This window comes from Berghia stephanieae, chromosome 5 (genome assembly GCF_034508935.2).
Source record: "Berghia stephanieae isolate SIO BIC M18660-M18661 chromosome 5, UCSD_Bste_1.3, whole genome shotgun sequence".
In the NCBI taxonomy this organism is placed as follows: Eukaryota; Metazoa; Mollusca; class Gastropoda; order Nudibranchia; family Aeolidiidae; genus Berghia; species Berghia stephanieae.
In genome coordinates this window covers 58,175,416-58,202,164 of record NC_088364.1, presented here as the reverse complement: position 1 = coordinate 58,202,164, position 26,749 = coordinate 58,175,416, and the positions used below count along the sequence as shown (strand labels likewise).

The window sequence follows — 26,749 nt, the reverse complement described above, 5'->3', positions numbered from 1 at the left end:
GAAGGTAACCTGGGTGGGGTTCCCTACCTCCACAGTGGGCAGGGAGGTACTTGCCGTGTCTTCTATCCCCTTATATCTGTTTTCCAACTTGCTTTCTGTCTTTGTCTTGGTGTGAGATTGATCGGTTTTGTCCCGACCCTGGCCGGAGTCCTTGACTGGGAGGGAAACAGTCAAATGCATAGTTATTGTTTTGGGAGATGATATTTTTTTCTTTCTAAATCATCTCTGTTATGTGTTATTATATTTGTTGTTTTTATTGTATAATGCAAGCATTTGAGTGTATTCCTTTTTGTTGGATTTTGTGCTTGTGTCTGGATGAGACTTATAGGTGATCTCAAACTAAGTGCATTGGTAGTATGCTCTTGGAATCTACATCTGATCCCTATTTGTTCCCAGTTCCCCTATGTCTTACTTTTTCTTGGGTGCTTTAATTGTAATTCTAGAACTTTTTACCATCCCATTTTCTTCCTTTTTACTGGCGCTGATATGACCCTAATGTGTTGCAAGCGTCGTAAAACCCTTAAAAACAAAAAACAAACAAGAAGGAAATAGATGATGATAAGTTATCTGTTGCAACATATCAATAAAAATGTCTGCATCTTTTCCTTTGCATCACTTATGCACATTTTCTTCAATGAAGTTGGTGTAATGATCTCCTTTCAAGCATTCTTTGATCTTGAGGGAAAGAAAGAAATCCGATGGAGCCAGATATCGACTAGGGAGGATGAGATAAGATCTCCTGAAATCTGAGACAGGTCAGAGCGCCTGAGTCTTTCATCTGGTGTAAGACCATATGTTGCCATGATGGAAGCTGATTGTTATTGTTTGGGCGAATGTACACCTAGTCTAGTCAAGGCTGGAATGTGGATATCATCAAGGCTACATCTCTTTTAGATTTAAGTAGCTTTGTTCCGATTTTTTTCCTGTTACCACCCCCCCCCCCCCCCCCTCCTTTGCAGCATTGCAATGTGAGACTAAACTATTGGGGTCTCATGCTATCTCAATGACTGATTACATTTGTACACAAAGGCTGATAGAAAATTCTGGGTGGGGATCACAGTGTTTGATTGTAAAACGGTTGCTGGTACCATGCACCTATTTAAAAACAGTTCCTTTTAAATCATCTCTTTTTTAGATAAATAATTTTGTGTGGTGAATGTTAGGTATTGACTATTCTATATTTATATAATCTATTAATTGGTGCATAGGTCTGAATGGAGATGTGTGATTCTCATCCTGTTCTCCCCTTTATCTGATCTTCTAATCTTACTGTTTTTCCTTGGCGCACATATGACCTTTTTTTTTCAAGCGCCATTTAACATTCAAAAATTAAAACAAAACAGTTTCAATAATGTAGGCTACATGTATTGGGTGAGTTCACATTGTAACCTTGCTCAAAGTTTTCCATGTGAATAATTCCTTGCCTGTGCCAATTCTATGGATTGTTTTATTTTCTGGGTCAAGATTCGTCCCCTGTGTGGGGTTTCTGACCTCCCATATTGGGCAGGGAGGTACTTGCTGTGTCTTCATTACCCATATAATATCTGTTTTCCAACTTGCTTTCTGTCTTTGTCTTGGAATGAGATTACTTGGTTTTGTCTTGGCCCTGACTGAGGGAAACAGTCAAATGTATAGTTTTGGGAGATCATATTTTTTTCCTTGTAAATATCTCTCTGTTATGTTTTTTCTTTTACTTATATCATGAAGTGTAAATATTTGAGTGTGTTCCTCCTCGTGGGACCTGTCCTTATGTCTGGATGAGACTTTTAGGTAGTGCCGCGCTGAAGACCGGTCTGGACCGGCGGTCCCACGGTCTTTTAGCTGTGAACTGGAGACCGGTCCCATAGGGGAAGACCGGCGGCGGTCCTCACTTCTTATCACCTTTCAACGGTCTCGCGCCATAGCCTCCTACTTCCCCAGCGATTCGTTGCCTCGGTAGCCTATCTTCCACCAATCACCACCCATCCCACTTAATTAATCGCACCCACCCCCCTTTGCCATACACTAAACGACACAGACGACCATAGAGGCAGACGACCACCTCCCTCCACTCCGCAAACCGCCCTTTCGGGTGTGAGATGGGGGGAACAGGAGGCGCACGCCTTGGACGATTCCATTATACGGGGTAAATTTCAAAATTTACTACACCATAATGATCGCAATGACAATGATCTATGATGAAGGCATGACCCCTCTTTCTAATGGGTTATTGTTTGAAATGCATGTGACTTCTAAAGATGTGTGTGTTTGTGTGTGTGTGTGTGTGTGTGTGTCGAACCTAGCAAGTAGCAAGTCCGATTTTTTGTTTTCTTTTGTCCATCTCTTGTCACCACTCCTTTCTATCGCATTGTTGTCATTTAAAATAATACAATAATATTAAAATTTCGTTTGGTGTTTTAACTAATCAAATAATATGAGTTTCATTAGTTTCTTCCTTCCAAAAAAACCCAGTTTTTACGTCTGTATTTAAAAAAAGTCCAATAGAATATTTGGGGACCCCGATAGCTCAGTTGATAGAGCACTCTCTTTATATAGATCGATCCCGGGTGCAGTCGAGTTTTTTCTGAATCCCTGTCTACTCAGCAGTGAATGGGTAGCTGGGTTTGTTAGATCTGGCGAAAAGTCACCATGGACCCCACTTATTACTTATTAACTTATTACCGCCGCATCCACCCCTCTTATTATAACGTCTCTCTCTTACTCTTCAATGCTCGCTGCCCTCTAATGTGTGTGTGTGTGTGGGGGGGGGGGGGGGGAGGGGGGGGGTAGGAGTTGCGTGTGTGTATCAACGCCACGAACAACTCGATCAACGCCTTGGACGATGCCATTATCTCCGTTAATGGGGATAAATTTCAAATTTTATTAAATTATCGAAGTAACAATGAAGTACGGTGAGCAAATAAAGAAGGCATCACCCCCCTTCTCTAATTAGGTTACAATTTGAAATGAGTGTGACTACTCCGTGTGTTTTACTCCTGTAGACCACGGTTTTCATCATGTAGCGGTCTTTAACGGTTCAAGAATGAACGATCCCATGGTCCCAAAGGTCAAAACGGTTCGAACTTCCAACAATCTCTCAGGAATGTTCAATGTCGAAAAGGACCGCCGGTCCTAGGACCGGTCCTTGCGGTTTTCATTTCCCAGGGACCGTAGGGCCGTGGTCCTTAAGCTTGCCAAGGACCGCCCCGCACTACTTTTAGGTGATCTCAATCTAAGTTCACTGATAGTGTGCTCTTAGAATCTAAATCTGTTCCCCTATTTGAACCCTTCCTCTTTGTCTAATTTTTCTCGTGTGCTTTCAATTGTAAATCTATCATTTTTTACTGTCCCATTTTCTTCCTTTTTATTACTGGCTCTGAAATGACCTAAATGTGTTGCAAGCGCCGTAAAACCCTTAAAAACAAGCAAACAAGATTTGTCCCCAGTGAGTGACGATACGGCAAAGAGAGACTCCACAGAGGAGGCTACAGACTCAATTATCACTCATTCACTCAGGCAGTGGGTAGGGAGGTCACATGCTGCGTTTTCTATATTTGTTTTCCAACTTGCCTTATGTCTTAGTCTTGGAATGAGATTAGTTGGTTTTGTCCTGGCCATGGTCGGAGTCCTTGTCTGGGATGGAAACAGTCAGATATGAAAGTAGGACCTTGAAATTGGGAACCTCTCCAATAGGGAAACCCGGAAAATTGGGATGAAATCTTGGGGTATGGAGTTTTTTCTCCATCTTTTACCCTTCTAATTGAAAAAAGGTGCAGGGCTAAGTGGGACAAATTTGTCAAAGCCGAACTTTCATTTTGAAGATTTGATTACAACATCCCTGTTTCACGGCGTCAAAGATTGCATGAACAATGACAAATGATGCCATTTTGGAATAAAATCTTTCCTGGAAAGGGTTTATAGACCATCCAAGGTTTGAGAATATGCAAAAAGCTTACTTTCCAAGGATTATGTCAGCCCATCTATTTGGTGTTACAACTAGTTCCCCTCAACATCTTTGTCGTCGAGGAAATCATGACTCAATAAACAGAAGCATGTTTTGACTACAGAAAGGTGCCTCGCTTTGTCAAAAAATTCCACTTTGTGCCATACCTATACTGCAATTATTATTTGTTGTTCTGGTTTGTTTTGGGCTTTTTTGTTTTGATTTTGTTAGTTTACAGTAATGTAACGATAAAACAGTTTGAATGTTTTCCTCTCAGGAAAGGAGCTTGAATAGGGCTGGGCACACGTATGACAGAAACTATCCTGAAAAGGGAAAATATGTAGGGTAGAAGACAGCAATAAAAAGCCACACTCCTGTTGTCTAAGCACTTGTGAAATAATAAGTTAGGAGACGAATTCGATAAAATAGTGAACAGTAGTGTATATTAGTTTAACTATATCCAATAATTCGGGTATCAAAGAAATCTAAATAATTTTCGATCTACTCAAAAAAAGTTATATTTAGTTTTAAATAAAATAAAAATGTATGAGTGACTTTTAATTTTGGAAGAATGCAATTTATTTTATTTAGAGCAATATCAAGATATGAAAGACAAAATAACGAAGTATATGACATATATGCAATCATATAACATTATTTACATGAACACTTCTGTAAAGTGTAAAGCAATTTTATAAGATGCGTGGCACAGTAGTACGGTATTTGCTTTGTTTCCAAAAGGTACAGAGTTCGACTCTCTGTTATTTGGTATGGCCTTGAACAAGTCGGCTTACCCTCGCTTACTTAGCGATGCTGCACTGCAGTTGATGCTTGAGCTATTCCAGTCTTCCCTTATTTCCTTTCATCAACGTATGAATGAGATCTCAATTCTTGGCAGAGAAGGATATTGAAAGAATGCAAATAAAATGAGTTCCCAACATGCAATCACTTAACGCCTAAAATACGATCACTACTGGAGTACATTAGAATTGTTGTTTGGGACTTTAAATCTCTTGGTAACAGGCTTTAGTCATTTAAGCACCTGGATAAAGTAAGAGGATAGGATTATATAAAATTGTGAACATAAATAGCAAAAGAAAAACATGTCTCTGATCTAAATCAATGAGAAAAAATGACTAATTCACAATGTAAAGAAATGCTTAGGCATAGGGTGTTTAAAAGATGTGACTTACAAAGGGATAAAGATATCACATATCAGTGCATGACAAAAGTGACTATACTCTGATGACTTCCTAAAACATCCAACCCATAATTTTCAAAACCCCTTTTTGTAAAAGAATACCAGTTTATCTAAGCAGTAAGAAACGTTCACATATTTTTCTTTATAAACAACTCAAAATAAGGAAGAAGACTACTGTTATGTTCTTTGTTTCCGTAGAGAAAGAAAAATAATAAAGAATAGGACAAGACTAGAAATCCAGGAAAACCATTTTATCTAAGAAATAACAATAATAATAATAATAATAAGAAGAAAAATAGTAATATTCCATTTGTATAAAATACACATTCAAATGCTTTAAAGTGCTGTAGCCTAACCCAAAAATAACAAAGACAGGCAAAAGCACTCACACAAAGGTTTGCACAATGGATCACATCCAAACAGTAAAACCGGATACAAATTTTGAAAGCCTAGCCCTAATTAGCAACTGGTTTTTAAATAGTCTGTTTTTACCTTTTTACTTTTTAAATAATAAAATAGTTTCACATTCACAGGTTTCTTAAGAGAGAATTAAAGATGTGTGTATGTGTGGAAGTGGGGAGGGAGGGGGGGGGGGGGGGGGGGAAGCATGTTTAAAAGATCAGTAATAAATTTTGTATTCCCAAAATTAGGGACTGATTTTTAAATAATATGTTTTTAACTTTTTACTTTTTAAATATCTAATAATATAGTTTTACATTCACTGGTTTCTTAACAGATAGAATTTCAGATGTGTGTATGTGTGTGTGGAGGAGGGGGGGGGGGGGGGGGGGGGGGGAAGCATGTTTAAATTGTATTCCCAAAAAGTGATCCTAAAATTAGCTGACTAGAGGATCTTTAAGTACGAGCTGGTGTATGTATCTGAATTAGTGAGGTAATATATTCAAGAGAGTTAGCATAATGAAGAAATTAAAGAAGTAATCTTAAATTTAACTCCCTTCTCCACAGGCAGCCAATAGGATTATGTCTTCACCTAGTTTTGTTTGTTTAATTTGTCTGACAGCTTTATTTTGAAGTTTTTGATGTTAATGAATAGAAGATTTGGGTATGTTATGTGGGGCAGCATGGTGCAGCGGTACAGTCTTTGCTTCGTACCCAAGAAGGTACTGAGTTCTAATTCTAATACATGCTGCGCTGTGTGGCCTCACCTTGCACTAGCTCAGTTTGCAGCGCCGCACTGCTGCTGATGCCTGGGTTTTTCCAGTCTCCCCTTGGAATAGTCCCTAAAGACAAATTTCCCCTATGAGATGAATAAAGGGATTTTATTATTAATTTTATTTATCAAAAGTCGAGACAGTTTGTCACAAGTAAGAGTAAGTGAGTTGATGGATAATTTCATGGTTTCTTCATCCAAAAGATTATGAATACAGCAAATAATTTAATTAAAAAGATTACAAACCGTTTTACAGCTGATCATTTGATTTGCCACCCACAAAGGGTCCTTATTATTATTATAATTATTATTACTATTACTATCATTATTATTATTTATTTATTTATTAATTTTATAGCACTTTATTATATAAGACCAAAAGCCGCAAAAACTCAAAACCAAGATAAACACTAAACATATTTTCAATAGCAAAATACATAAAGATAAGTATATATTTCTCTCCCACAAAAATGCATATGACTAGGCAGAACAGCCTTACATTGACAACCAGATGTGCAAAAAATGGTTATTTATAGATCTCTAACATCAAAAGCTGTTATTATAAGCACCCGGTTCATAAAGTGTTAAACCATAAAACAATTAATGCTTGACTATCACATAAAGAGAACCCTCACTCTTTTATTGTGTAATAAATAACTTTCTTTTTTTCAAAATCTTCAATTTTTAGGAAACAGTAATTTAGCTTCAGTGTTTTCTTGTGAATAAAAAAAGCATTAATCTTTTAAGCTCTTCTTGATGAGGTTCTCTGAAGATAGCAATTTAGCTAACGCTATTAGGCCAAGAATAAAAGTACTGTCCAATGACAAAAGGTTATCCCACTTCTTTTGTCAGGATTGATTTTATATTCTCACGAAAAAAAGAATGTAATTAATTTTAAAAATAGAAAGATGAGCATATTTCCAACTGATTCAAGCTCATTTTTATGCAAAACTGTCAAATTTTAAGCTCTCTCTTAAAGTTTAATTTAAGAAAGACTTGAATCCCTCCTCTCTCTCTCTCTCTCTCTCTCTCGCTCTCTCTCTCTCTCTTCATCCCAACCCTCCCCAAACTAAACCATAATTTATATCTATAAGGACATGTACAAGCTTTCTAAGAACATGACCAACAAACTTTGTGATAAAGTTTATACAACACTCAGTAGTCATTAACTATTAACCTGCACCTTGGGTAAGAACATGGATGGGATATTATTCTGAGTGAGCTAATGGGATGAGCGGGGAAGGGGGATGGGAGAGGGGATAACATTGCAAAGCAGACATCTGCCAATTCGTCTCTGAATATTTAGTTTAGCTTACATTTTACATAGCAATACGACTGCTGTGACAACTTCTTTTTGTTCAGTTTTTTTGTTTTGTTTGATATTTTTTTGTTAATGATCAAATTTTTAAAGTTTTAGAATCTTGATCAATAGATGGGTGTCAGAAAACATGGTGAAATCATGATTTGTGGCACTCAATGACAATTAATATGACAGGTATGAGAAAAAATGTCCAGGTGAAGAAAGGTTTGAATGAGTCTAGTGTAAACCATTCTGTATGGATATTGGTTACTTATTAACTTTCGCAAGCTTTGTGTATTTATTGCAAACTTTGAGATGTATGAATATAAACCAAGTTTTGAATTATATATTATTTATTGCAAGAAAAATTGATTTAAATCAAGTTTAGTTGTAAATATTCTATTACATGAGAGAGTTTATCACATAAAGCAGGCTAATGCAAAGTCGGTTAATAGGCAATGTCTGCTGCACTATTAAACTTGCTGTAAGAAAGACAAAAAGATTTTTTTTTGCATACACCCGATTTGACATGGTTTTCATTTTTAACATTTGGATACACAAAATTTTACATGGTTTTTAGGGCAACAAAAAGAATGAAGGCATTTTTTTATTTTGGCCCAATCAAATATTACATAAACCAATTAACTTTTGGAGAAACTTATTTAATCCAGTGATATCTTCAAAATTTCAATGGGAACTGATCTGTCATAGTGGAAAAGCTGATTCTTGGGAGGCTCAACAATAGAATAGGACAATCCTTCAGAACCTGAAAAATTAAATAAAAGTTGTAAATTACAAATATATCATGATCACATATAGGAAGTCCATCTTCTCAGATGCCATTAAAAAAATGGATTACAAAATTTCTATTCGCATTTTTCTCTCTTATTTTAATGGAAAATGAAATGTGGTGGCCTTTTGTATTCAGTTGCCAGTTTTAAATCGAAATAACAGAATGCTACTTAAAACAGAGAAACTTTTATTACATACAACTGTTTGCTTCAAATGTAATTTCTTAATACAGAAAAGGTCAACACCAGCAGACTGCCTAAAGCAGCAAACGAATAATATTTATATTTTTGGGGAAAAAAAATGAATTTCAAGAAAAAAATCTATATCAACACAGAATGCATGATTTCTACCTCCATTCACATGAGTAGTCACTTTAAAATGCTTTAAAACTGATCTAATGTAATTCAGTCACACATGCATTTTATGAAAAAACAAAACGAAAACATAAACATTTCAACTAAATTCCTCTATAATTTAGGTGAAAAAATAATCCGAATCTGGAGGGAAAAAATATGAATTTGGTCCATTTGGGCTTTAAAATTCTGCATTTACCTAGGTGCAAATATTATCAGGTCTGATAGCCGACCACAATTAATAAGGAGCTTGATATATCATAGTGTAATGGTCAATATTTTGCAATGGTTTGAGAGTATTTCAATTACAAGAATGAGCACATAACAATTTGGGTTATCAGAACTGCAAATGAGTATACACATCAGCATATATCATTTTAATATGTATAAGGGGCAGGTTTGCATCGGATTCTAAGAGGCATATCAATGAGCAGACATTTATGAAAGCCTTAATCTCCATCAACAGAGCAGAAAATTAAAAATTATTATAATTATTATTATCATTATTATTTGTCATTGGTATGTAGTAACTATAAATGATGGAGGATCACTAGGAACAAAATGAATACAAAGAACAATTAAATTAACATAATGCAACTATCTTGCTCTCACAGGAAAGATAGAAGGTAAAAAGAGTAAAGGTAGACCAAGGAAAACATATCTGAATAGTTTGAACAGCTGGGTGACAAAGAAAGAGAAGAGTAATATTAGTTTTCTGAGGTTATCTGATCAGAGAGATGAATGGCGTATCATGATCACCGATGTCTGGCACAGACTTGGTACTTGAAGAAGAAGAAGAATGCAACTAGAATTTATTGAGCAAAAGGAAATAATTCCGTAGAACAGAATGATAGTGGATACTGCTTCTGTAGCATTGGAGAGACAACTATTGCATCAATATATTGATCCTTGATTATTATACTTTATTTCTTTATTGACTTCTTTTGAAGTTTTGAAAACAATTTGATGAACATAGTAGTACCGTTTCAAAAATAATCAAAACATGTAACAGGAAACTTTAAGCTCAACCTTTCTTCTGCAAACAAAAAGACAATATTAACTAATTCATTTTTTTAATGATACCATCAATTTAAATACAAATCCATTTTTTACAGAACTAATACTAATACCATTAAAACAATCCCAGTGAAGCTAAACTCTTTCCAAGAATACAAAAGGAATATTATCTTGAGTAATTTTGTTTTATTTTTTCAATCAGAAAAAAATTATTGAGTGAAAATGTTATATTTCGGAGACATTAACTATCCCTTGTGAAAGTACATATACATATACTAATAGAACGCATGCATAAACAAATACACAACATGTATAAAATTTTTTATTATTTTTCTTTCTCCAACAAACCCATAGCAATAAGAAAATCATCCCGGGTATCTTCATTCCTGATGGTGGATGCGATATACGCTTGGGGCTTGGAGCTACTGCCAGCTGGACCCTTCTCTAATAAACGTCTCAAAACATACACAAGAGCTGGAGTTATACGAGAGTCATATACAACATCTGGTGTGGAATACAAAAAGGACACATAATTAATGTTTGAAGAATTATGTCATTATTTACTGCCTACACTCAATGATTTATTCTTTTCTTCAAGCAATCTTATCATCTTTTTATTTTAATTTTTTTCTTCTATAATAATAATAGTAATTTATCAATGTCTTGTATACACATAACTTGAATAGAAATGTTATATTTTACTTTTCTACATTAGCTCCAATTTTAAGTAATTGAAGAGTAGACATCCAATGCAACAGACAAAAACCAATCTCTTCCATTTACTTTTTTCAATGAATATATATCAACAAATACAAATGTCCAATGTAAGATACACTTAACAATGGCTTAGAGACCAGTTAAATCATTACTACTGATTGCAAAGAATTTAAAGACTTGCTGGAGACTTCCTGCGTGGAGAGGTAGCCATACGCTTCTACTACTACAACTGATTGTGAAAATCACGCCCAGGAATTCCATCATCAAGCTGTTAAACAATGACCTTATCATAGAAAACAAACATATCTGTCATCAAAAGCCCAGCATCTAGACTGTCACACATAATGAGATATTTAGTAAGTCATATCGGTGGAAACACTTTTTAAAAAATGAATATTGATTAAGTGTCACTAGATTCCTAACAAATTAACTGGAAGGTGTGATAAATAATATTAGGAAGATTCTTAAACCTTCAATGGCGAGATCAAATTCCTTTCAAATCATAATTTCTCCCACAATAAACTGGTCATAGAGCACTAACCCTCCCGTTTTCATCGTGGCAATAGTAACAGCGATAAGGCAGACTTCAAAGAGGCCTGAGTCACACCATTGTTACTGCTCTCCTGGTGAAAATAGTATGATCCAAAGTAAGGCTAGAGTAAATTAAAACCCTGCAGGTGAAGGGTAAATGAATGAAAGGTCTTTAATAAAAAAGTTTATCATACAGTAATAACTGTTTCTGCCAAACATGAAAACAACCAAACCAAAGGTTATGATCTGGGCTTGTTCAGCTATAAACAAGATAAGAACAAATTTAGAGAGCTAGTACCAAATTACTATAAAAACAAATCAGCTAGGATGAGGAGTGATAATCTTCCCATTTTTGTATCTTAAATAAGATTAAAAGATTCAAACTTACCAGAACCAATTATGACATCTGCTCTTATTTTTTCCAGAAATCTCTCCTTCAAACATTCCCAGTCTAGATAGCAGATATTAACACGTGTATCCGACTTGAATGTAGCTACCCTGTGAGAACTGTCTCTTTCCCAAAGATCGGGGTTCACCTCCAACTCTACATAATCCAAACGAATTTCATCATCACAACCCTCACACAAATCCCTCACCTCCACACCACTAATATATCTTGCATCCTCAGATGAGTGCGACATTTGTTTTTTTACACCTAAATATTCCTCTGGAATGTTCTTTACACTCTGCTGGTGAAAAAGGTTGCTTTCAATATTTCTTGACAACAACTGAAGGACTTCAGGATGGCAGTCACTAAATGAGAAGGTTTTGATTGGACAATATTTACATGTTACCAGACCTGTAAGTCCTTGACCACTGCCTAGTTCAAGCACAGTTCTATTTAGAAAAAAATAGATTCACAAAATTTAAATGATGATATTTAATATGTTACTAATTTTTCTAAAATGTTCATGCATCCTTATGAGCTGTATCTTTAGATTCTTCCTCAATATTTTCTTTTTCATTTGAATAGGAACAGTTAACTTTTAGGTGAAAAAAATACATTCAATAAGCCTTTTTAGCCTCATTTGTTTATTTAATTTTCACTTTCTTCCTTACACTCAATAAAAATTAACCATCAAAACATGTAATGGAAACAGATGTCTTATTCATAAAACCAGATTGAAAAATAAAATTGTGGCATATGTCAAACATGCTATATTTTAAAAATCTAAAATCTTATGAAAAATGGTCTATATTTTGCCTACAAATTGTGTGTACGTTGTATTGTAGGTCACTGATTTACAAAAATAACTCCATTGTTCCTTAACACTCTCGAGTTCTTATGAATGAAAAATTAAACAAATATGAGGGTAACTCGAGAGAGTTACACATGTCATTGATAGAAAAAAAACCCTGTAAAATGTGTATGGACTATCATTTTGGTCTATAGTCACTAAAATTACAAAGTGACAAGCCAATTAAAGATTAGACCCTATCTTACAAAAGTAATTTGGGACTATGTTTGGGACACTAAAGTGGACGATGTAGTGATTTTTACAAAACTTTAAACGTTTGAAAATTATTCTACATTGAGGTCTCTTCCGTAGAAACAACTGTGGTCGAGTCAGAGTTTTGGTGGTCCAAAAACCAATTAATGGCCCCCTATTGTTTGTTGGTAATTGACACAGATTTGGGAATCCCTCCATAGTTTTCCTATATACAACTTATTCACCTTTAAAAAAAAATACCAGTGAACACACTTTTATTATTTCTCCTTTAAAATGTTATAAATTTTTAGTTTTTATTGAAAAAGATCAGGTTTCAGTTAGCCACATCCAATCGGTCCATATAAATAATTTTGACACTCCACTAACTTTCATCACATCGTAATAAAAAAAAAAAAAACAAAAAAAAAAAAAACCATTTATAAAAGTACTCACTTGTCTGCTAATATGACGGGGTTTTCTATAAGCCATTCCGATAAATTTTGAGCTGCCTGTATTATAGCAACAATGAAATTGGAAAAAAAAAGAAGAAAACAATTATATATAGAAAAATACACAAAAAATGACAAAGTTAGATTCTAACATAATAAAAAAATGTACAAAATGACTCAATACCAACCCATGTGCACAAATTAGCATGTCTGATAATCGAACACAATTATGGGGCTTGATTAAACATTTGTTGTAATGGACAATATTTTGCGCCAGTTTGAGAGTTTTTCCAATACAACAATGAGCCCATAAAATAATTTGTGTTAGTATACCTGTAAACTTTAAAAAATATTATGAATAATTTATAACTCCCTTATTTGTGGGGCGATTTTGTTTTCTTGTAATAAAGAGATAGGAACTTCAAGAGTTATTTTTTCTGATGTGAAATTTTTACTTTGTAATTTTAGCACTAAGAAAAGTAGTTGGTAAATAAATTTGTTACACCTCTTTGATCTACCACCACCGTCCATTCGTGTAGAATTGTGAATCAAGCGTCTCAAAGTCTTCGACCAATCACAGGCTATCTATCCAGGTGGCCGAAACAAAGACGCTTCTCGCCGTCCATGTATTACGCTATTGTTATGCAATGCAAGGAATATAACACCTTTTTGAGTAGGCCTAAAAGCTAAAATCTAAAAGTAAAAAATATAATTCTGAGGAATTTGAAAGTCACATTGTTGAAATCTGCTTGAAAAAAGAAGAACAATGGTCCTTATTTCAGAAAAATCGGTTGAAAACCAACTGTTTTACAAATAAATTTGATTTTAAAAATTGCTTTTGTTTATTTAAGCTTTTTTTAGCAACTTTTTTGTTTATCGGCCGATTTTCTTGATTTTTATATCATTATTTATATCTCAGTGAGACGAGATCAGTGATATACTTTGTTTGTTTCAAATGTAACTAGAACAGGTTTGGCTTTTTTATCTATCAACCGCACCTGGATAATTTATTCAACAACGTGGTGATTGTGACGCAACTATGCGATGAGCGTCTTCCACTGTTTCAGCGATGACTCAATGTATTGTTGACGGCTGTTGACACGTGAGCTGTCAGAACGACCAATCGTTGAAGGGTCAAGATGCTCAATAGCCAATTGTTCTTCAATCAAAAAACTTAAGAACTCACGAGAACAAAAGTTTGAAATGTGGTGATGGACGGACCTATGAAATTGTTTCTGGGCGGAGTTTAGCCATGAGTGATCGTAGAAAACGAAAAGGCGACGCAGATATCAAAGGGTAGGCTTATATCATCAAAGGATGTCTACATGATTGACATGGCCATATAGGGAACTCATTATCTACTCCCCCAAAAAGAATCTGAACACGAGAGAGTTAATATAGTGGGAGTTCTTTTCGACAGTAAAAGAGCTTTTTCTCCTCGAATTAGTGAGAAGGGGAGAAGACAATATTACAGGAATTGTCCAATGCAATAATTTTTTTTAAAAAAGTGTTACAACTAATTCTTATAACTTAAGCTTTACAACTAACCTGCCAAGTACTAAGGCCTGTTGTTCCATTGCATACCAAGTTTGTAGACTCTTTGAGTGAAATATTTCCTCCACATGGCTGGGCATTTGAAAAAAAATTGAACAATAATAATGATAATAATAATAATAATAATAATAATAATAATAATAATAATAATAATAATAATAATAATAATAATAATAATAATAATAATAATAAGAGTAATAATAATAATATAATTTTCATCATAATATAAATCAGTGCTTCATTAGCAAAAAAAAATTCAACTGATAGGTTTACAATTAACATGTCCAGTTTTTATGCAATGCGATGAAAAAGAGTAATGCTGGCTTTCAGTATGTTTAGAAAAAGTGTGGAGTGGGCACTTAATTCAATAATGATGAGGACTACAGAGAATAGAAAAGTTTCAGATGAAAACAGAGAACAAAAATATTGCGGTCTCAAGGAGCCAAGCCCAAGACCCAATTGATACTACACCAACTGTCTAGCTGAGAGTAAGCGAACGCTCTGGCATTGAATCAGCCATCAAAAAAGTGGCTTTTAAAATTTTGTAAGCTATCACGCAGCCTCTGCTTCTCTCAACTACTGAAGGGATAAGAACAAGATCAACTCATTGAAGCCTGCAAAATTTCAATGAGCCAGCAATTAAGCTATGTGCTCTTCTATGTAAGAAAATAGTAGGCAAGGGGACATACATAGGGTACTTTCCAAGGGAAGACTGGAATAACCCTGGCATCAGCCACAGTGCAGCACTGGAAAATGTGTCCAACTCCAAGGCCACATAGCACAGTGGGTTGTAGAACTCAGTACCTTTCAGATACAAAGCAAAGACCATATTGCTGAGCAATGTTTCTAAAGTCACTTAAATTATTTTTTTTATTATTTTGAACATTTACATTTGCACTAAATTCAACACCAAGTATGTATGGTTTTTATTTAGGACTGTGATGGCAATTTGAAAAAGGAGCTGGGATTTACCAATTTATATGATTTGAAGCAGATGTTATCCTCTTCATCTTCTCCAAAACTTATAAGTTCTGCATAAGCTTCATACATTTCATCACAGATGTCAGCTCCCTCCGACTCCAGCTGTTGAAAACAGAAGAAAATGCATATTATTACCATTATAAGCATTCAGAGTGAAGGAAAACTTAATTCCTCTAAATCTTGTGTTTCAATAACCTTCTTCTTTCCATAAATTGACTGACAGCTAAATTGAGTGCCAATGTCAATGAATATAAAAATCATGATTGTTTTCTGATGGTAAAGATCTAAACATTATTCAATAATACCAGCTGGTAGATTGTTCCATAAACGGATCACAGTTGGAAAGAGTGAGTAAAAATGACTATCAATATTATATGAAAGAATATTAAAAGTTGGATATTCAGAAGTAATTCTACGAGTTAAAAAGCATACCTTATTTATAAGCAATTTCATGAAATGTTTTCTGTAAGAAATAGATGGAGGACATTCTGAACACAACGGATGTCCTATTGTTGCCTTCAAGAGATTTTGCTGAAGTTTTGTGCTCGAGATCAACATATCTGCCTCTTCATCCTTAAGATAAAAAGAATTGTGAGAATAAATTTCATTCTGCTAAAACCTAATAGCATATACTTCCCGGTATTTAATTGAGATAAAAATATCAATTAAGTAGACAGTGGAAAAATACATTTTTGTAAGTATAACAAAATTTCTATGGTAGATGCAGAGAGTGTATAACAGATAAGGAAGTAAGAAAAGAAAAAGAGGCTGAGGAGGAGAGGGAGGAAGAAGAAGAAGAAGAAGAAGAAGAAGAAGAAGAAGAAGAAGAAGAAGAAGAAGAAGAAGAAGAAGAAGAAGAAGAAGAAGAAGAAGAAGAAGAAGAAGAAGAAGAAGAAGAAGAAGAAGAAGAAGAAGAAGAAGAAGAAGAAGAAAAAGAAAGAAGAGATACATATCAGTATATTATAGTCATTGGAGTAGCAAATCTCCAACACATCTCAATTCCCAGTCGGAGGTGAACACGGAAATCTCAAACAAACTGGACCTTCACTTTCGCGTTCGTTTATAAGAACTATGCTTTACTCGAATGGAAATGAGCATTGTCATCACTCTCCATCGGCGTAAATTGTGTTGGTTAATGTGTGTTTTCATGTGGCGTGCCTGTGTGTGTGAAGTATGTTTGACCAGTGTCTTATGCATGCAACGCTTCACTCCATCTAAAGTAAACCAGTACCAGTGGGAGACTAACATATAGTATTGAAACAAGACGTCCCAAACAAGGCAGCTCATTATAATGAGGTCTTACCAAAACCACCCCACATTCTTCATCTTCGTAAAATACTTAACAGCGAAAACTCGAAAATATGGTAATCTCTAATAAAGAGGTTCGGTCCCACCTTGTTTGAGATATCCTTGCTGCACTTTATCTATATTAATGATTATTCTATACTTCTTTATGGAAAAAGTCTTATCTGTCAAAAATATTACAAATTGAAATAGTAAGTATATATGACTCACGGATATTTCAAGTTTGAATCCATTGAATACTTATGAATGCATTTAATATTGCAAATGTATATTATTGTTTAATAAACATCTACATATTAAATATAACCTATGATATTTGATGTGTAACCACAGGTCTTCCCTGAGTGGCGCCTGTATATGGAAGTTCTTCCCTGAAGAGAAAAAACAATCGATACTAAAAGGTCTATCTCATTAATCTCATCTCAAATTTAACTTATTGAACTTATTGACATTATTGGAATTGGATTATCATTTTAACATCGAAATCATTGAAAGTGAGAGAGACTGAAGTCATGAATCAATTCAAGCACTGGACTGTGGACAACAAACATTCACCTATAGAAATACCTTCCATTTCATTCTTCTTGCAGGTACTAATCGCAAAGAACTGTTCTGAAATTTCACGAAGGAAATTCAGATGAGATGCTCTTGGAAGTATGGGGCTCCCCATCCAAAGAGACCTCTTGTGAGGACATGGACGCTGCCATTTTGTGAACAAAAATTAAATCAAAATGTATCTATACATCAGTCTGTAACTGTAAAGTACTGCGTAAACCTCCTAGTGGAGTATCACACACAGTCCTGTGACCAATGGATTGAATGAAAATGAAAATAATTTTGTCTCGTGATTAGGATAAATTTCTCTAGTTGAGGTATAGTACCGATCTGACAATTCACCTCATGTTGCAAAATATGACAGAGATTCAGAATTTGTTTCGACGTTATTAAAATTGGATTATCGTTTGAACATCGAAATCAGTGAAAGTGAGAGTTTTGAGAGATATCTACTTTGGGTTCTACCGCAAACTCGGGGACCCAAATAATTTTGGGGTTTGGGGAGGGGGAAACTTTTTTTTTAAAGTCTCTCCCCTCCCAAACCCCCTACTAGACTTTTTTTTAAAAGTTTCCCCCCTCCCAAACCCCCAAAATTATTTGGGTCCCCGAGTTTGCGGTAATAGTAGTATTTGAATCTGATCTTAGTACCATACTCTTTGTTCTGTAGAGTTGAGTTGTTCTATCTCGGTATAGATCTACCGCCTCAGCCAGTACCAATCTACCTAGTCTACTATCTCTCCGTTGTTTCTTAAAACACAGTAGATGCAATGTTAAGCAAATAGCACATACTGTGTTCTTTAACTTTAATAAAACTTTTTAAAAAGCAGATCTAAGAAGAAGTGAAGACAATGAAGATATCTCTAGTAGTCTTCGAGAATCGATGCAAGCGCTGGACTGTGGACAACAAACATTCACCTATAGAAATACCTTCCATTTCATTCTTCTTGCGGGTACCATCTCAAAGAACTGTTCTGAAATTTCACGAAGGAAATCAGACGAGATGCTCTTGGAAGTATGGGGCTCCCCATCCAAAGAGACCTCTTGCGAGGACATGGAAGCTGCCATTTTGTAAACAAAAATTAATTCAAAATGTATCTATACATCGGTACTGTGACCAATGGATTGAAAATTAAAATAATTTTGTCTCATGATTAGGATAAATTTCTCTAGTTGAGGTATAGTGTCAGGCAATTCATGTTGCAAAAATGATTCTAATACACATTTTGTTTAGTCGTGATTTTATATAATTGTATGTACCGTGTCGCGTTTGCAACTTGGGGTGGTATTTTTAACCATTTTTACTGCTTAGAATTTTTCATGAGTATGACTCATTTAATACGTTTATAGTTCCTGTCTGTGCCTACCACAAGAAGATCGACAGTCGGCATTCTCGATTTATCTGCTGATCTGTTTACGTTTGCAACCACACTTTTGGAAATCAGACACTAAATTGAATTAAGATGTAAGTATAATGTGTGTCAGTTTTCCCTCAAGCATTTTTCAAAAATCTCAGATAGCTTTTCCTTTGGTACCTATTATCGATAAGGCAGGGGCAAAGCTCCAACTCTAACTCTCTAGGAGAGGAATGGCGTTTTTTAGTATTTTTAGGTATTTACTTTATTTTATGCCACCACATTTCATTAGTAGTCAATGTTAAGATTAACAATTCATTTACTGTGATAAATAGGCAATTAAAAACGATTTTTTATGATATCCGATACCTTGCTTTTGGGAGTAAGAAGATAAAAACGGTTCTGATTCTGAGGCAAGGTTATAAAATGATTTTACAGTTTACAGAGGATAGAGGAGAAGGAACACGGGAAAAGGCGGACAAATAGTAGAGAGGTGAGCCAGTGGAATCGACATTTAGCTCCTAAAGCCTAAAGTTATCAATCATACATTTAGATAGAAAAAGAAAAAAAACTTAACGCCTATCGGATCGTCCAAAAGCAGGTTGGATTGTGATTTGAAAATGCATTTGGACGCTTTTAAGGACAAGTGGGCTATCCCAGATTTTTCGGTTTTTAAATAATTACATAGGGGTCAAAAGTGGGCGTTGCCCTACCCCCTGAAAAGGTTTCGAGCCTCAATTTCGTTTATTTGCTTCGTTATCGGTATAATCTGCCTTGTGTTCCGAAAACACAATGTATACATAAGTGTAAGTGGGCTAACCCTTCAAACATGGCTTCAAAATGAGACATGTCGAATTCACGCCTGAATGAAGAAAACTCCCCACCAAACAACAATGCCATCATATCAGATATTTTGCATTTCAATTGTCAGTGTAATGTGTTTAGACGCATAAAACTTAAGGCAATAAACATGTGTTTAATGTAGGAAAATTGATTAAATTGACTGCATGTGTGAGAGGGACAGCCCATTATTTCGCAACATACATGTCCATGTGTAAGATCGGATAGCCCATTTAACTAGGGATGGCCTGGTGTGCAAATTGGTGGGATAGCCCTTATTATATAATGTAAATTCGTTGCTCAGTGATGCTGTTTAAATATGGACAACTCGGCCAACCCACTTGTTTTTAATAATATAAGAGAATTCTGTAATGTATTTGTTGCTTTCTTTTATGACTATCACCGTCAAGTACACTTATTATTCCACACAGAAAGTTTTGAAAAAAAATATTGAATAGTATTTGAGTAATTGGACATTTTATGGGATCGAAATCTTCAATGTCGATTTTCTCAAAACAGTCAAATCTGGGATAGCCTACTTGTCCTTAAAAGTGTCCATTTGTTTTCTTACCTATAAATAAAATACAATCGGTACTACACAATTCTTGATCAATTTCAAAAGTTATTTTGAAATTATTTCGTAAATTCTCATGATTAATTCCTTGCGAAATCGTCCGGGTCAATCATCATTCAATGTAGGCAGTTTAGTGAGCAGCAGCAGTGGCAGTCAAATTTTGACCCAACTCGCCCATAGGAAAGTTGTGACTGGAAATTGCCGTTCACGTTTTGGGGGGTTCAATTAAAGATGCATAACTTCGTTATAAAGTGGATTATCGCAGATATTTTGGTATCATTATTTTCGTCTTTCAATTTCCTTTTAAATGGTGCCAATTAAGGAAAAATCCATTAATAATTCCAGAAGTTATATGAAGTTAAAATTTGGCAATTTTCAAATGCATTTTTTTTTTTATTTACCTCGTGTGTTTTTTAAATTTAAACGCTTGTTTTTAGAATAACATCTAAACTTTATTCATGCCAAATTTCAGGGCTCTATATCTATGCGCAGACACCTTTTAACTCTGCGCCGAAATGCCATGTTTACATTATCTTCTCATCATGTCTGCCTTACGATATCGATATTCATATCGATATTTGAAATTTAGTTATGTATTATTTTTAATTTAGTCCATAATATTTTCAGTACTATTATTTACTATGTTTTTATTTTGAATACATACTTTCCAACTTTATTTATGGGCATTTTATAGTTTTTGTTTTAAAAGTTCATATATTTCTTCTCTTTGTGAAATCCGATATTAATAATATCGATATTTTAAAAATACCAATTGCTTTAATTCAATTTTATTTTACTTTGCAATCGAGTCATCAAGTTTCTTTCCCATATGTTTAGATATGTTTGTTATCATTTGTATCCATATTCTAAAGGCCTTAGCCTTAATAATTATTATGGTAAGAAGTTCTATTAGTTAAACATTTTGACACCCCCATACATTGAGAGAGAAAGGGGGGGGGGTGATAAAATTATATTAATTGTCAGTTCAAATGATGTAATAGCAAAGTGGTTCAGCAGAATTTTTTAAAGTATTAAAAGCCAGAACTTTCCTTCTAATTATAATAGGGAATCCGTTTCAATTTATTTGAACTTTTTCAATCTACCATTTTATTTATATGCAATTAAATTGCCATAGGTAAAAATAAACTCATTATGTCAATACACAACATGTTTATATCTTTTCATTTAAATACTCTCAAACCCTTTTTTATTCTCTATGTATTAAATCAAAGAGGGGAATTATTTGCAATTGTTTCAGTCAGATATTGGGGATAAATCCAGAAGTGATATAGCAAATTGTTTCTTACGTCTAGGCGAGTTTTTGATTATGTAACATTTGCGTCATATTATGTAATAATGTGTTGATTTGAAATGTTTATCTTCCTCTTTATTAAAGTAAATGCATTGTCCACGATAAGACGAACATTTTGGTATACAATATATGATAAGAACTCCATATTGACTGTTGTAACCATTTTTTATTAACATCACGCGATTTCAGTCACAACTTTGCAATGGTAATTTTGGGGTAAAAATCGGTCTGAAATTTCAGACTTTGAACTCCCGTAACTACATTTCCAATCAAGATAGAAACAAAATTCAAACGGTTTTGTAATCTGTATTGCCAGCTCTTTCATGACATTGGTTTCAAGTGTGTGAGGGACATTTAGAATTTCTATTAAACTCCCTATTCAATGGCTGAGGTCATGAAAAGACCGTTTTTTTAAAACGAAGTGACTATTTCTTGGAACGGTTTCCGTTCTCAAGATTATTTTGGTTATTTGCGAAAGTGTCTGTGTGAATGATGAATGTAGCAATGACGATCTAACTCTTACTGAAATCTGTGGGCCTCTTAGATAGTTATTTAGAGATGATTTCCAGCACAGGTTCTCAATGATCCTCTTCGCTGGACAGGTGTCATCTTTGTTTCTTCCAGTTGCAGATTACCATGAAGACAGAATGTGATGCTAGCCTTGTAATCATAGAAGATTTCTTGGTTTTTCCAATAGCTATCCAGTCTGTTCTTGAATGAGTTAAGTGAATTAGCACTGACAACTTTCTCTGGTAAACTGTTCCACACTTGAACCACTCTAACATCGAAACTATGCTTGCGCACATCTAGTCTGGCCCTTTGTGAAAAGTTTCTGAGAGTTGCCCCTTGTTCCTGTCCTCAGGGAGTGCTCGGGCCAGAGTTTAAGTAGATTACCAGCTTTTTGGTCATATTTTCCATTTAACATTTTGTACACTTCTATCATGTCACCTCTTATTCTTCTATAACTTAGTGTTGGTAGTTTCAGTTTTCTCAATCTCTCTTCGTATGTCATCCCTTTCATACTCGGGAGCTGCTTGGTAGCTCTTCTTTGGACGCCTTCTATGAGCTCGATGTGTCTACTTTTGAATGGTGCCCAGGCTGAGCTGGCGTATTCCAAGTGTGTTTGCACTAGTGCTTTGAACAATGGAATGAAAGTATCTTCATTTAGATATTGAAATATTCGGCAAATTGTTGCAAACATTGCAGTTGCCTTTTTCACTTTCTCGTTGGTGTGCTTTTCAAAGCTTAGATCATTATCGATGATAACTCCAATATCATTTTCTTGATCCACCAACTCAAGTTCATTTCCCATTGGATTATATCTGAAGCTTTCATCTGGATTTAGGTTTCCAATATGCATATGTTTGCACTTATCAGGGTGAAATCTTAGCAACCACCTATTACTCCATGATGCAAGTTTGCCTAGATCCTCTTGCATATGATCTGCTGTTTGTATGATATTGAATATCTTTGTATCATTGTAGCCTCAATTCGGGTTTCGAAATTACTCGAATTCAAGGCAAAATATGGGATTGCGTGTATGCTATTTTAAAATATTAATTACGACGCTGTTTATAGATGAATATGACTGAAAGTTAGCACTTAATTAGAAAAGAGGTCATTTATTATGTCAAACGGCACAACTTGTGCGATTACTAGAACACTGCTAAAAACAGATGTTTACTCTTTGGAGTAAAATATTCCGAAAACTACCAAAAGGAGAAGTTTTGCCTATAATAAGGTTATAAATATGCGCTTTTTCAGGCAAACTTGTACTGATTTTTACCATTGTTCATCATTTCCATGATTTTGAATACTGTTTATGTCATTTTCTACAGGGTTAGAGAGGACAAAGAAAAAGTTGATAAAAAGAAGGAAGGCAAAGAAAAAGAATCAAAAGACAGAGGCCGGGACAAAAAGAGAAGAAGTTCTTCCAGCAGTTCGGGTAGTAGTGGGTAAGTGTTCTCCATTTTACATGTCGTAACTTTGTAAGCAATGTATATACACTAGAGTACGGTTTCCTTGAACTCTTTCGGATGTCCTGAATGTTTTCCTTATTATTCTTTGTTACCATTCCATTCCTTCCTCAAACTAATTTTTACCTCTATCATGGTTTCCTTAAACTAATTTTACCAAGCCAATATTAAATTAATTAAAGTGTTTACCAAAGCGCCGGGTGATTTCGATGACAGATACAATTGTATGTATCATATACACATACACCCACTCAGACACTTCATCGCCATTTCGCATAACCAACACCTCTCTACTTATTATCACTTTTCCATTCATTCTATTTTCAATGCCACACGCCATGATTTGCTACTGGTCAGCTACGATAGTAAAGGAAAGTTGTGATACAGTAACACACTCACACACACACAAATACACACCAACCTCTTGTAACATGTCATGTACAAAGTTGTCTCCCTCACCTTAATAATAATGTGAATAAATGATAAATTTCCCTTCATTCATCCTCCAGTGGAAATTTGTTTAAGGTTCTATGCCAAGGGAAGACTGGAATAACCTAGGTGTCAGTCGCAGCACAGCAAATTGAACTAGGGAGAGGTGGTTTGCCGAAGGTCACATGACGCGGTTGATATTTAAAAAAGTTATTTTCGGGTACAAAACAAAGACCATATAGCTGATCAACTAGCATGTGACAAATGAGCATTCATAGGCAAAATGTTATTACTTCTTGTGTAAGGGAAGATTGTTAGACATGTGATTGACCAATGGTCATGAAGCATGAAGTCTTATGCTCTAACACAGTTAAGATGACCAAAAAAAAAGTCATACACATCGTAACATATTTGTTATATACTACATATTGTAGTAGTGGTTTTATAGAGCTGAAGTTTATTCTGAGTTCCGAAGCATTGAACAGACAATGGCAATGATTGCAATTGCTGGCTTCCCTTTGGATCTAATGTTAGTCTTAAGCATCTTTCTGCCAGATCTCATACCCAATTATCCAAACAGCTGAGTTGACATGGGTCATGAAAAATCTCTATTACACCCTGGATCAATATCAGTTAGTTTGTTTGTTAGGCAGGTGCTCTATCAACTGAACTACATGTATCCTTTAGTGACAGAGTGGGTGGTGATTAAATAGGCACTGGATTTTTCAAAATGATCGTGAACACACAGAACATTACATACAGGATGTGGTCATCTTGGGCACATAGAGTTAGTGCAGTCATACAAACAATTAAATAGTTCATAACTTTTTTTTTTAAAGAAAAGAAAACCACGTTTTGACTATGTACCCAAAATTTTAAAGCATTGTAAGCTGAACTTATCATTTCAAGAACATTTACAATTACGATGAGCCAAAATCTCTTCCTGGGTGAGGTTCCTTACCTCCCATAGTGCGCAGGGAGGCACTAACTTTGTCTTTTATCCCCTTATATCTGTTTCCAACATGCTTTCTGTCTTTGTCTTGGAATGAGATAACTTGGTTTTGTCTAGGTCCTGGCCAGATACCCATCTGGGAGGGAAACAGTCAAATGTTTTGGGAGATGATATTTTTTGTCTTGTAAATCATCTCTCTGTTATGCCCTGTATTGTTTTGTTTACATATTATATGTGGTTAGTAATCATTTGAGTGTAACCCTCTTAGTTGGGACCAATGCTTGTGTCTGGATGAGACTTTTAGGTGACCTCAAACTAAGTACTTTGATAGTGTGATCTTGGAATCTACATCTGTTTCCTATTTGATCAAATTCCCCTTTGTCTTACCTTTTCTTGGGTGCTTTAATTGTAATTCTAGAAGTTTTTACTATCCCATTTTCTTCCTTTTTACTGGCGCTGATATGACCTTAATGTGTTGCAAGCACCGTAAAACCCTTAAAAACAAACACACAAACAAAATCTCTTCCTTGACCATGACATGCAAATTGCTGTAGCATATTAAATATAGCAATTATTAGAGGGAAACACTTTGGCAGTCAATTTTTGTATTTTAAAACAAATATGAACAAATTCAATTGTATCTGTCAAAATCCTTTTCCTGGCATCATTCATAATGCATGAACATGATTTTTTTTTTAAATTTGATATAAAATTAAAATTTTAATTTCATTGTTTTTGTTTTATGTTTATCTTTTAGATCATCAAGATCTCGAAGTGGTTCAAGAAGTTCTTCATCTTCATCAACTGGTAGTTCATCATCTGGCAGCTCAAGCTCTAACAGTGACTCTCGTTCTGGTAGTTCTAGTTCAAGTCGGTCATCAAGCAGTGATAGCAGTCACAGTCGTAGCCGTGGAAGAGATAGAAAGCAGAGAAATGAGTATGTGTTAACCAATTAATTACAATTTTTTTTCAACTCATGTGAAATTTCGTTTTGAAAGTTCTTGTTTTCATTAGGTGATCCAATTTATAACCCCCTTTTTTTTCTCTGATGAGACTTCATTAAATAACCTCCATATTTCACAATAAGTCTTCTGTACTCTTATGTGGCTCTGAGACACGGAAGCTGACATATGAAGAAAGAAAACTGGATGCCTACCAAAATAAATGCTCCAGGAGAATATTGAATGTACAGTGGCATTAATATGTAAGGAATGAGAGTAGCCTGGAATTGGTAGAGGCAGAGAAAGTTGCATTGGTGAGAAGGAAAAGATGGAATTGGTTTAGGTATGTTTTGTGTAGAGGGAAAAAAAGAACAATTGTGTAGTGACATTAGGATGAGACTCAAGAGGAAAAGAAAGGCCCACAACAACATGATGGTAAAAAAGGCAGAAATCCAGGACTTGATGAAATGGAAAGAAAAAATGTCCAGGTCTTAAGCGCCTCCTGGCATTGCTCGGAGAAAGATCCAAACCCAGGACTTTCTGGTCTGAATGCGAGTGTCATACCATAAGACCACATAGTTGCACTGTTAGAAATGTGAAATGTCCTGCGTATATATTCATGCATTTTTGGCAGCTCTGCTGTGGAAATTCATGATCAGGCACCTAATTTTAGATAAGTGCAATTCAGACCATTGCAGTTGCTTATACGATGTGCATTAGTGCAATTTTCTATCCTTTCAGCAAAAAGCATGTGCTCTTCTATCGAATGGTGATATAAATTATTTTTTTTGGACAGTGAAAACAATTATGCATCAGTGGATGGTCCTGAGAAACATTTTGTATCCTTAGCATTTTACTTGTTGTATAGCTGCTTTTTAAGACTTGGTAGATTGTATGGCTTTATGTGGGTAAAAGGAAATGTGAATGATAAACGTTTCCTTACTCTTTTGTTGCAGAACTCCTAAGAGAAAAAAGAGGAGCCCAACCCCAAAACCAACAAAAGTGCACGTTGGTCATCTGACTCGCAATGTCACTAAAGACCATATCATGGAAATTTTCTCTTTGTATGGAACCATAAAGAGTGTGGAGGTACCA

The 26,749-nt window shown here is 35.0% G+C and overlaps 2 protein-coding genes across 5 annotated transcripts in view; one reads left to right on the top strand and one right to left on the bottom strand.

Moving 5' to 3' along the window:
* Positions 1–7,640: 7,640 nt before the first annotated feature.
* LOC144973313 (protein-lysine N-methyltransferase EEF2KMT-like) lies at positions 7,641–18,378 on the bottom strand. Of its 4 annotated transcripts, none has more exons than XM_078915588.1 (8): positions 18,206–18,378; positions 15,851–15,991; positions 15,410–15,520; positions 14,432–14,509; positions 12,888–12,943; positions 11,393–11,841; positions 10,105–10,260; positions 7,641–8,360 (listed from the first exon to the last, which is right to left on the bottom strand). In XM_078915588.1, exons 1-8 carry the CDS (start codon positions 18,341–18,343, stop codon positions 8,257–8,259), a joined length of 1,233 nt encoding a protein of 410 aa, XP_078771714.1. In that variant the 5' UTR covers positions 18,344–18,378; the 3' UTR covers positions 7,641–8,256. The 4 variants fall into 4 exon arrangements, with proteins under 4 accessions (XP_078771714.1, XP_078771716.1, XP_078771715.1 ...); XM_078915590.1 differs by having other exon boundaries at positions 8,118–8,360; positions 18,194–18,302; XM_078915589.1 differs by lacking the exon at positions 18,206–18,378 and adding an exon at positions 17,291–17,383 and having other exon boundaries at positions 8,118–8,360.
* Positions 18,379–18,608: 230 nt separating this feature from the next.
* LOC144973314 (uncharacterized) overlaps positions 18,609–26,749 on the top strand; it is a 13,786-nt gene continuing 5,645 nt past the window's right edge. Inside the window, exons 1-4 of the mRNA XM_078915592.1 lie at positions 18,609–18,740; positions 23,195–23,311; positions 25,471–25,650; positions 26,611–26,749. The exon at positions 26,611–26,749 is cut by the window's right edge and continues 97 nt beyond it. Coding sequence (XP_078771718.1) covers positions 18,739–18,740; positions 23,195–23,311; positions 25,471–25,650; positions 26,611–26,749 — 438 coding nt within the window. The 5' untranslated portion in view covers positions 18,609–18,738. The remainder of the gene's footprint in view (positions 18,741–23,194; positions 23,312–25,470; positions 25,651–26,610) is intronic.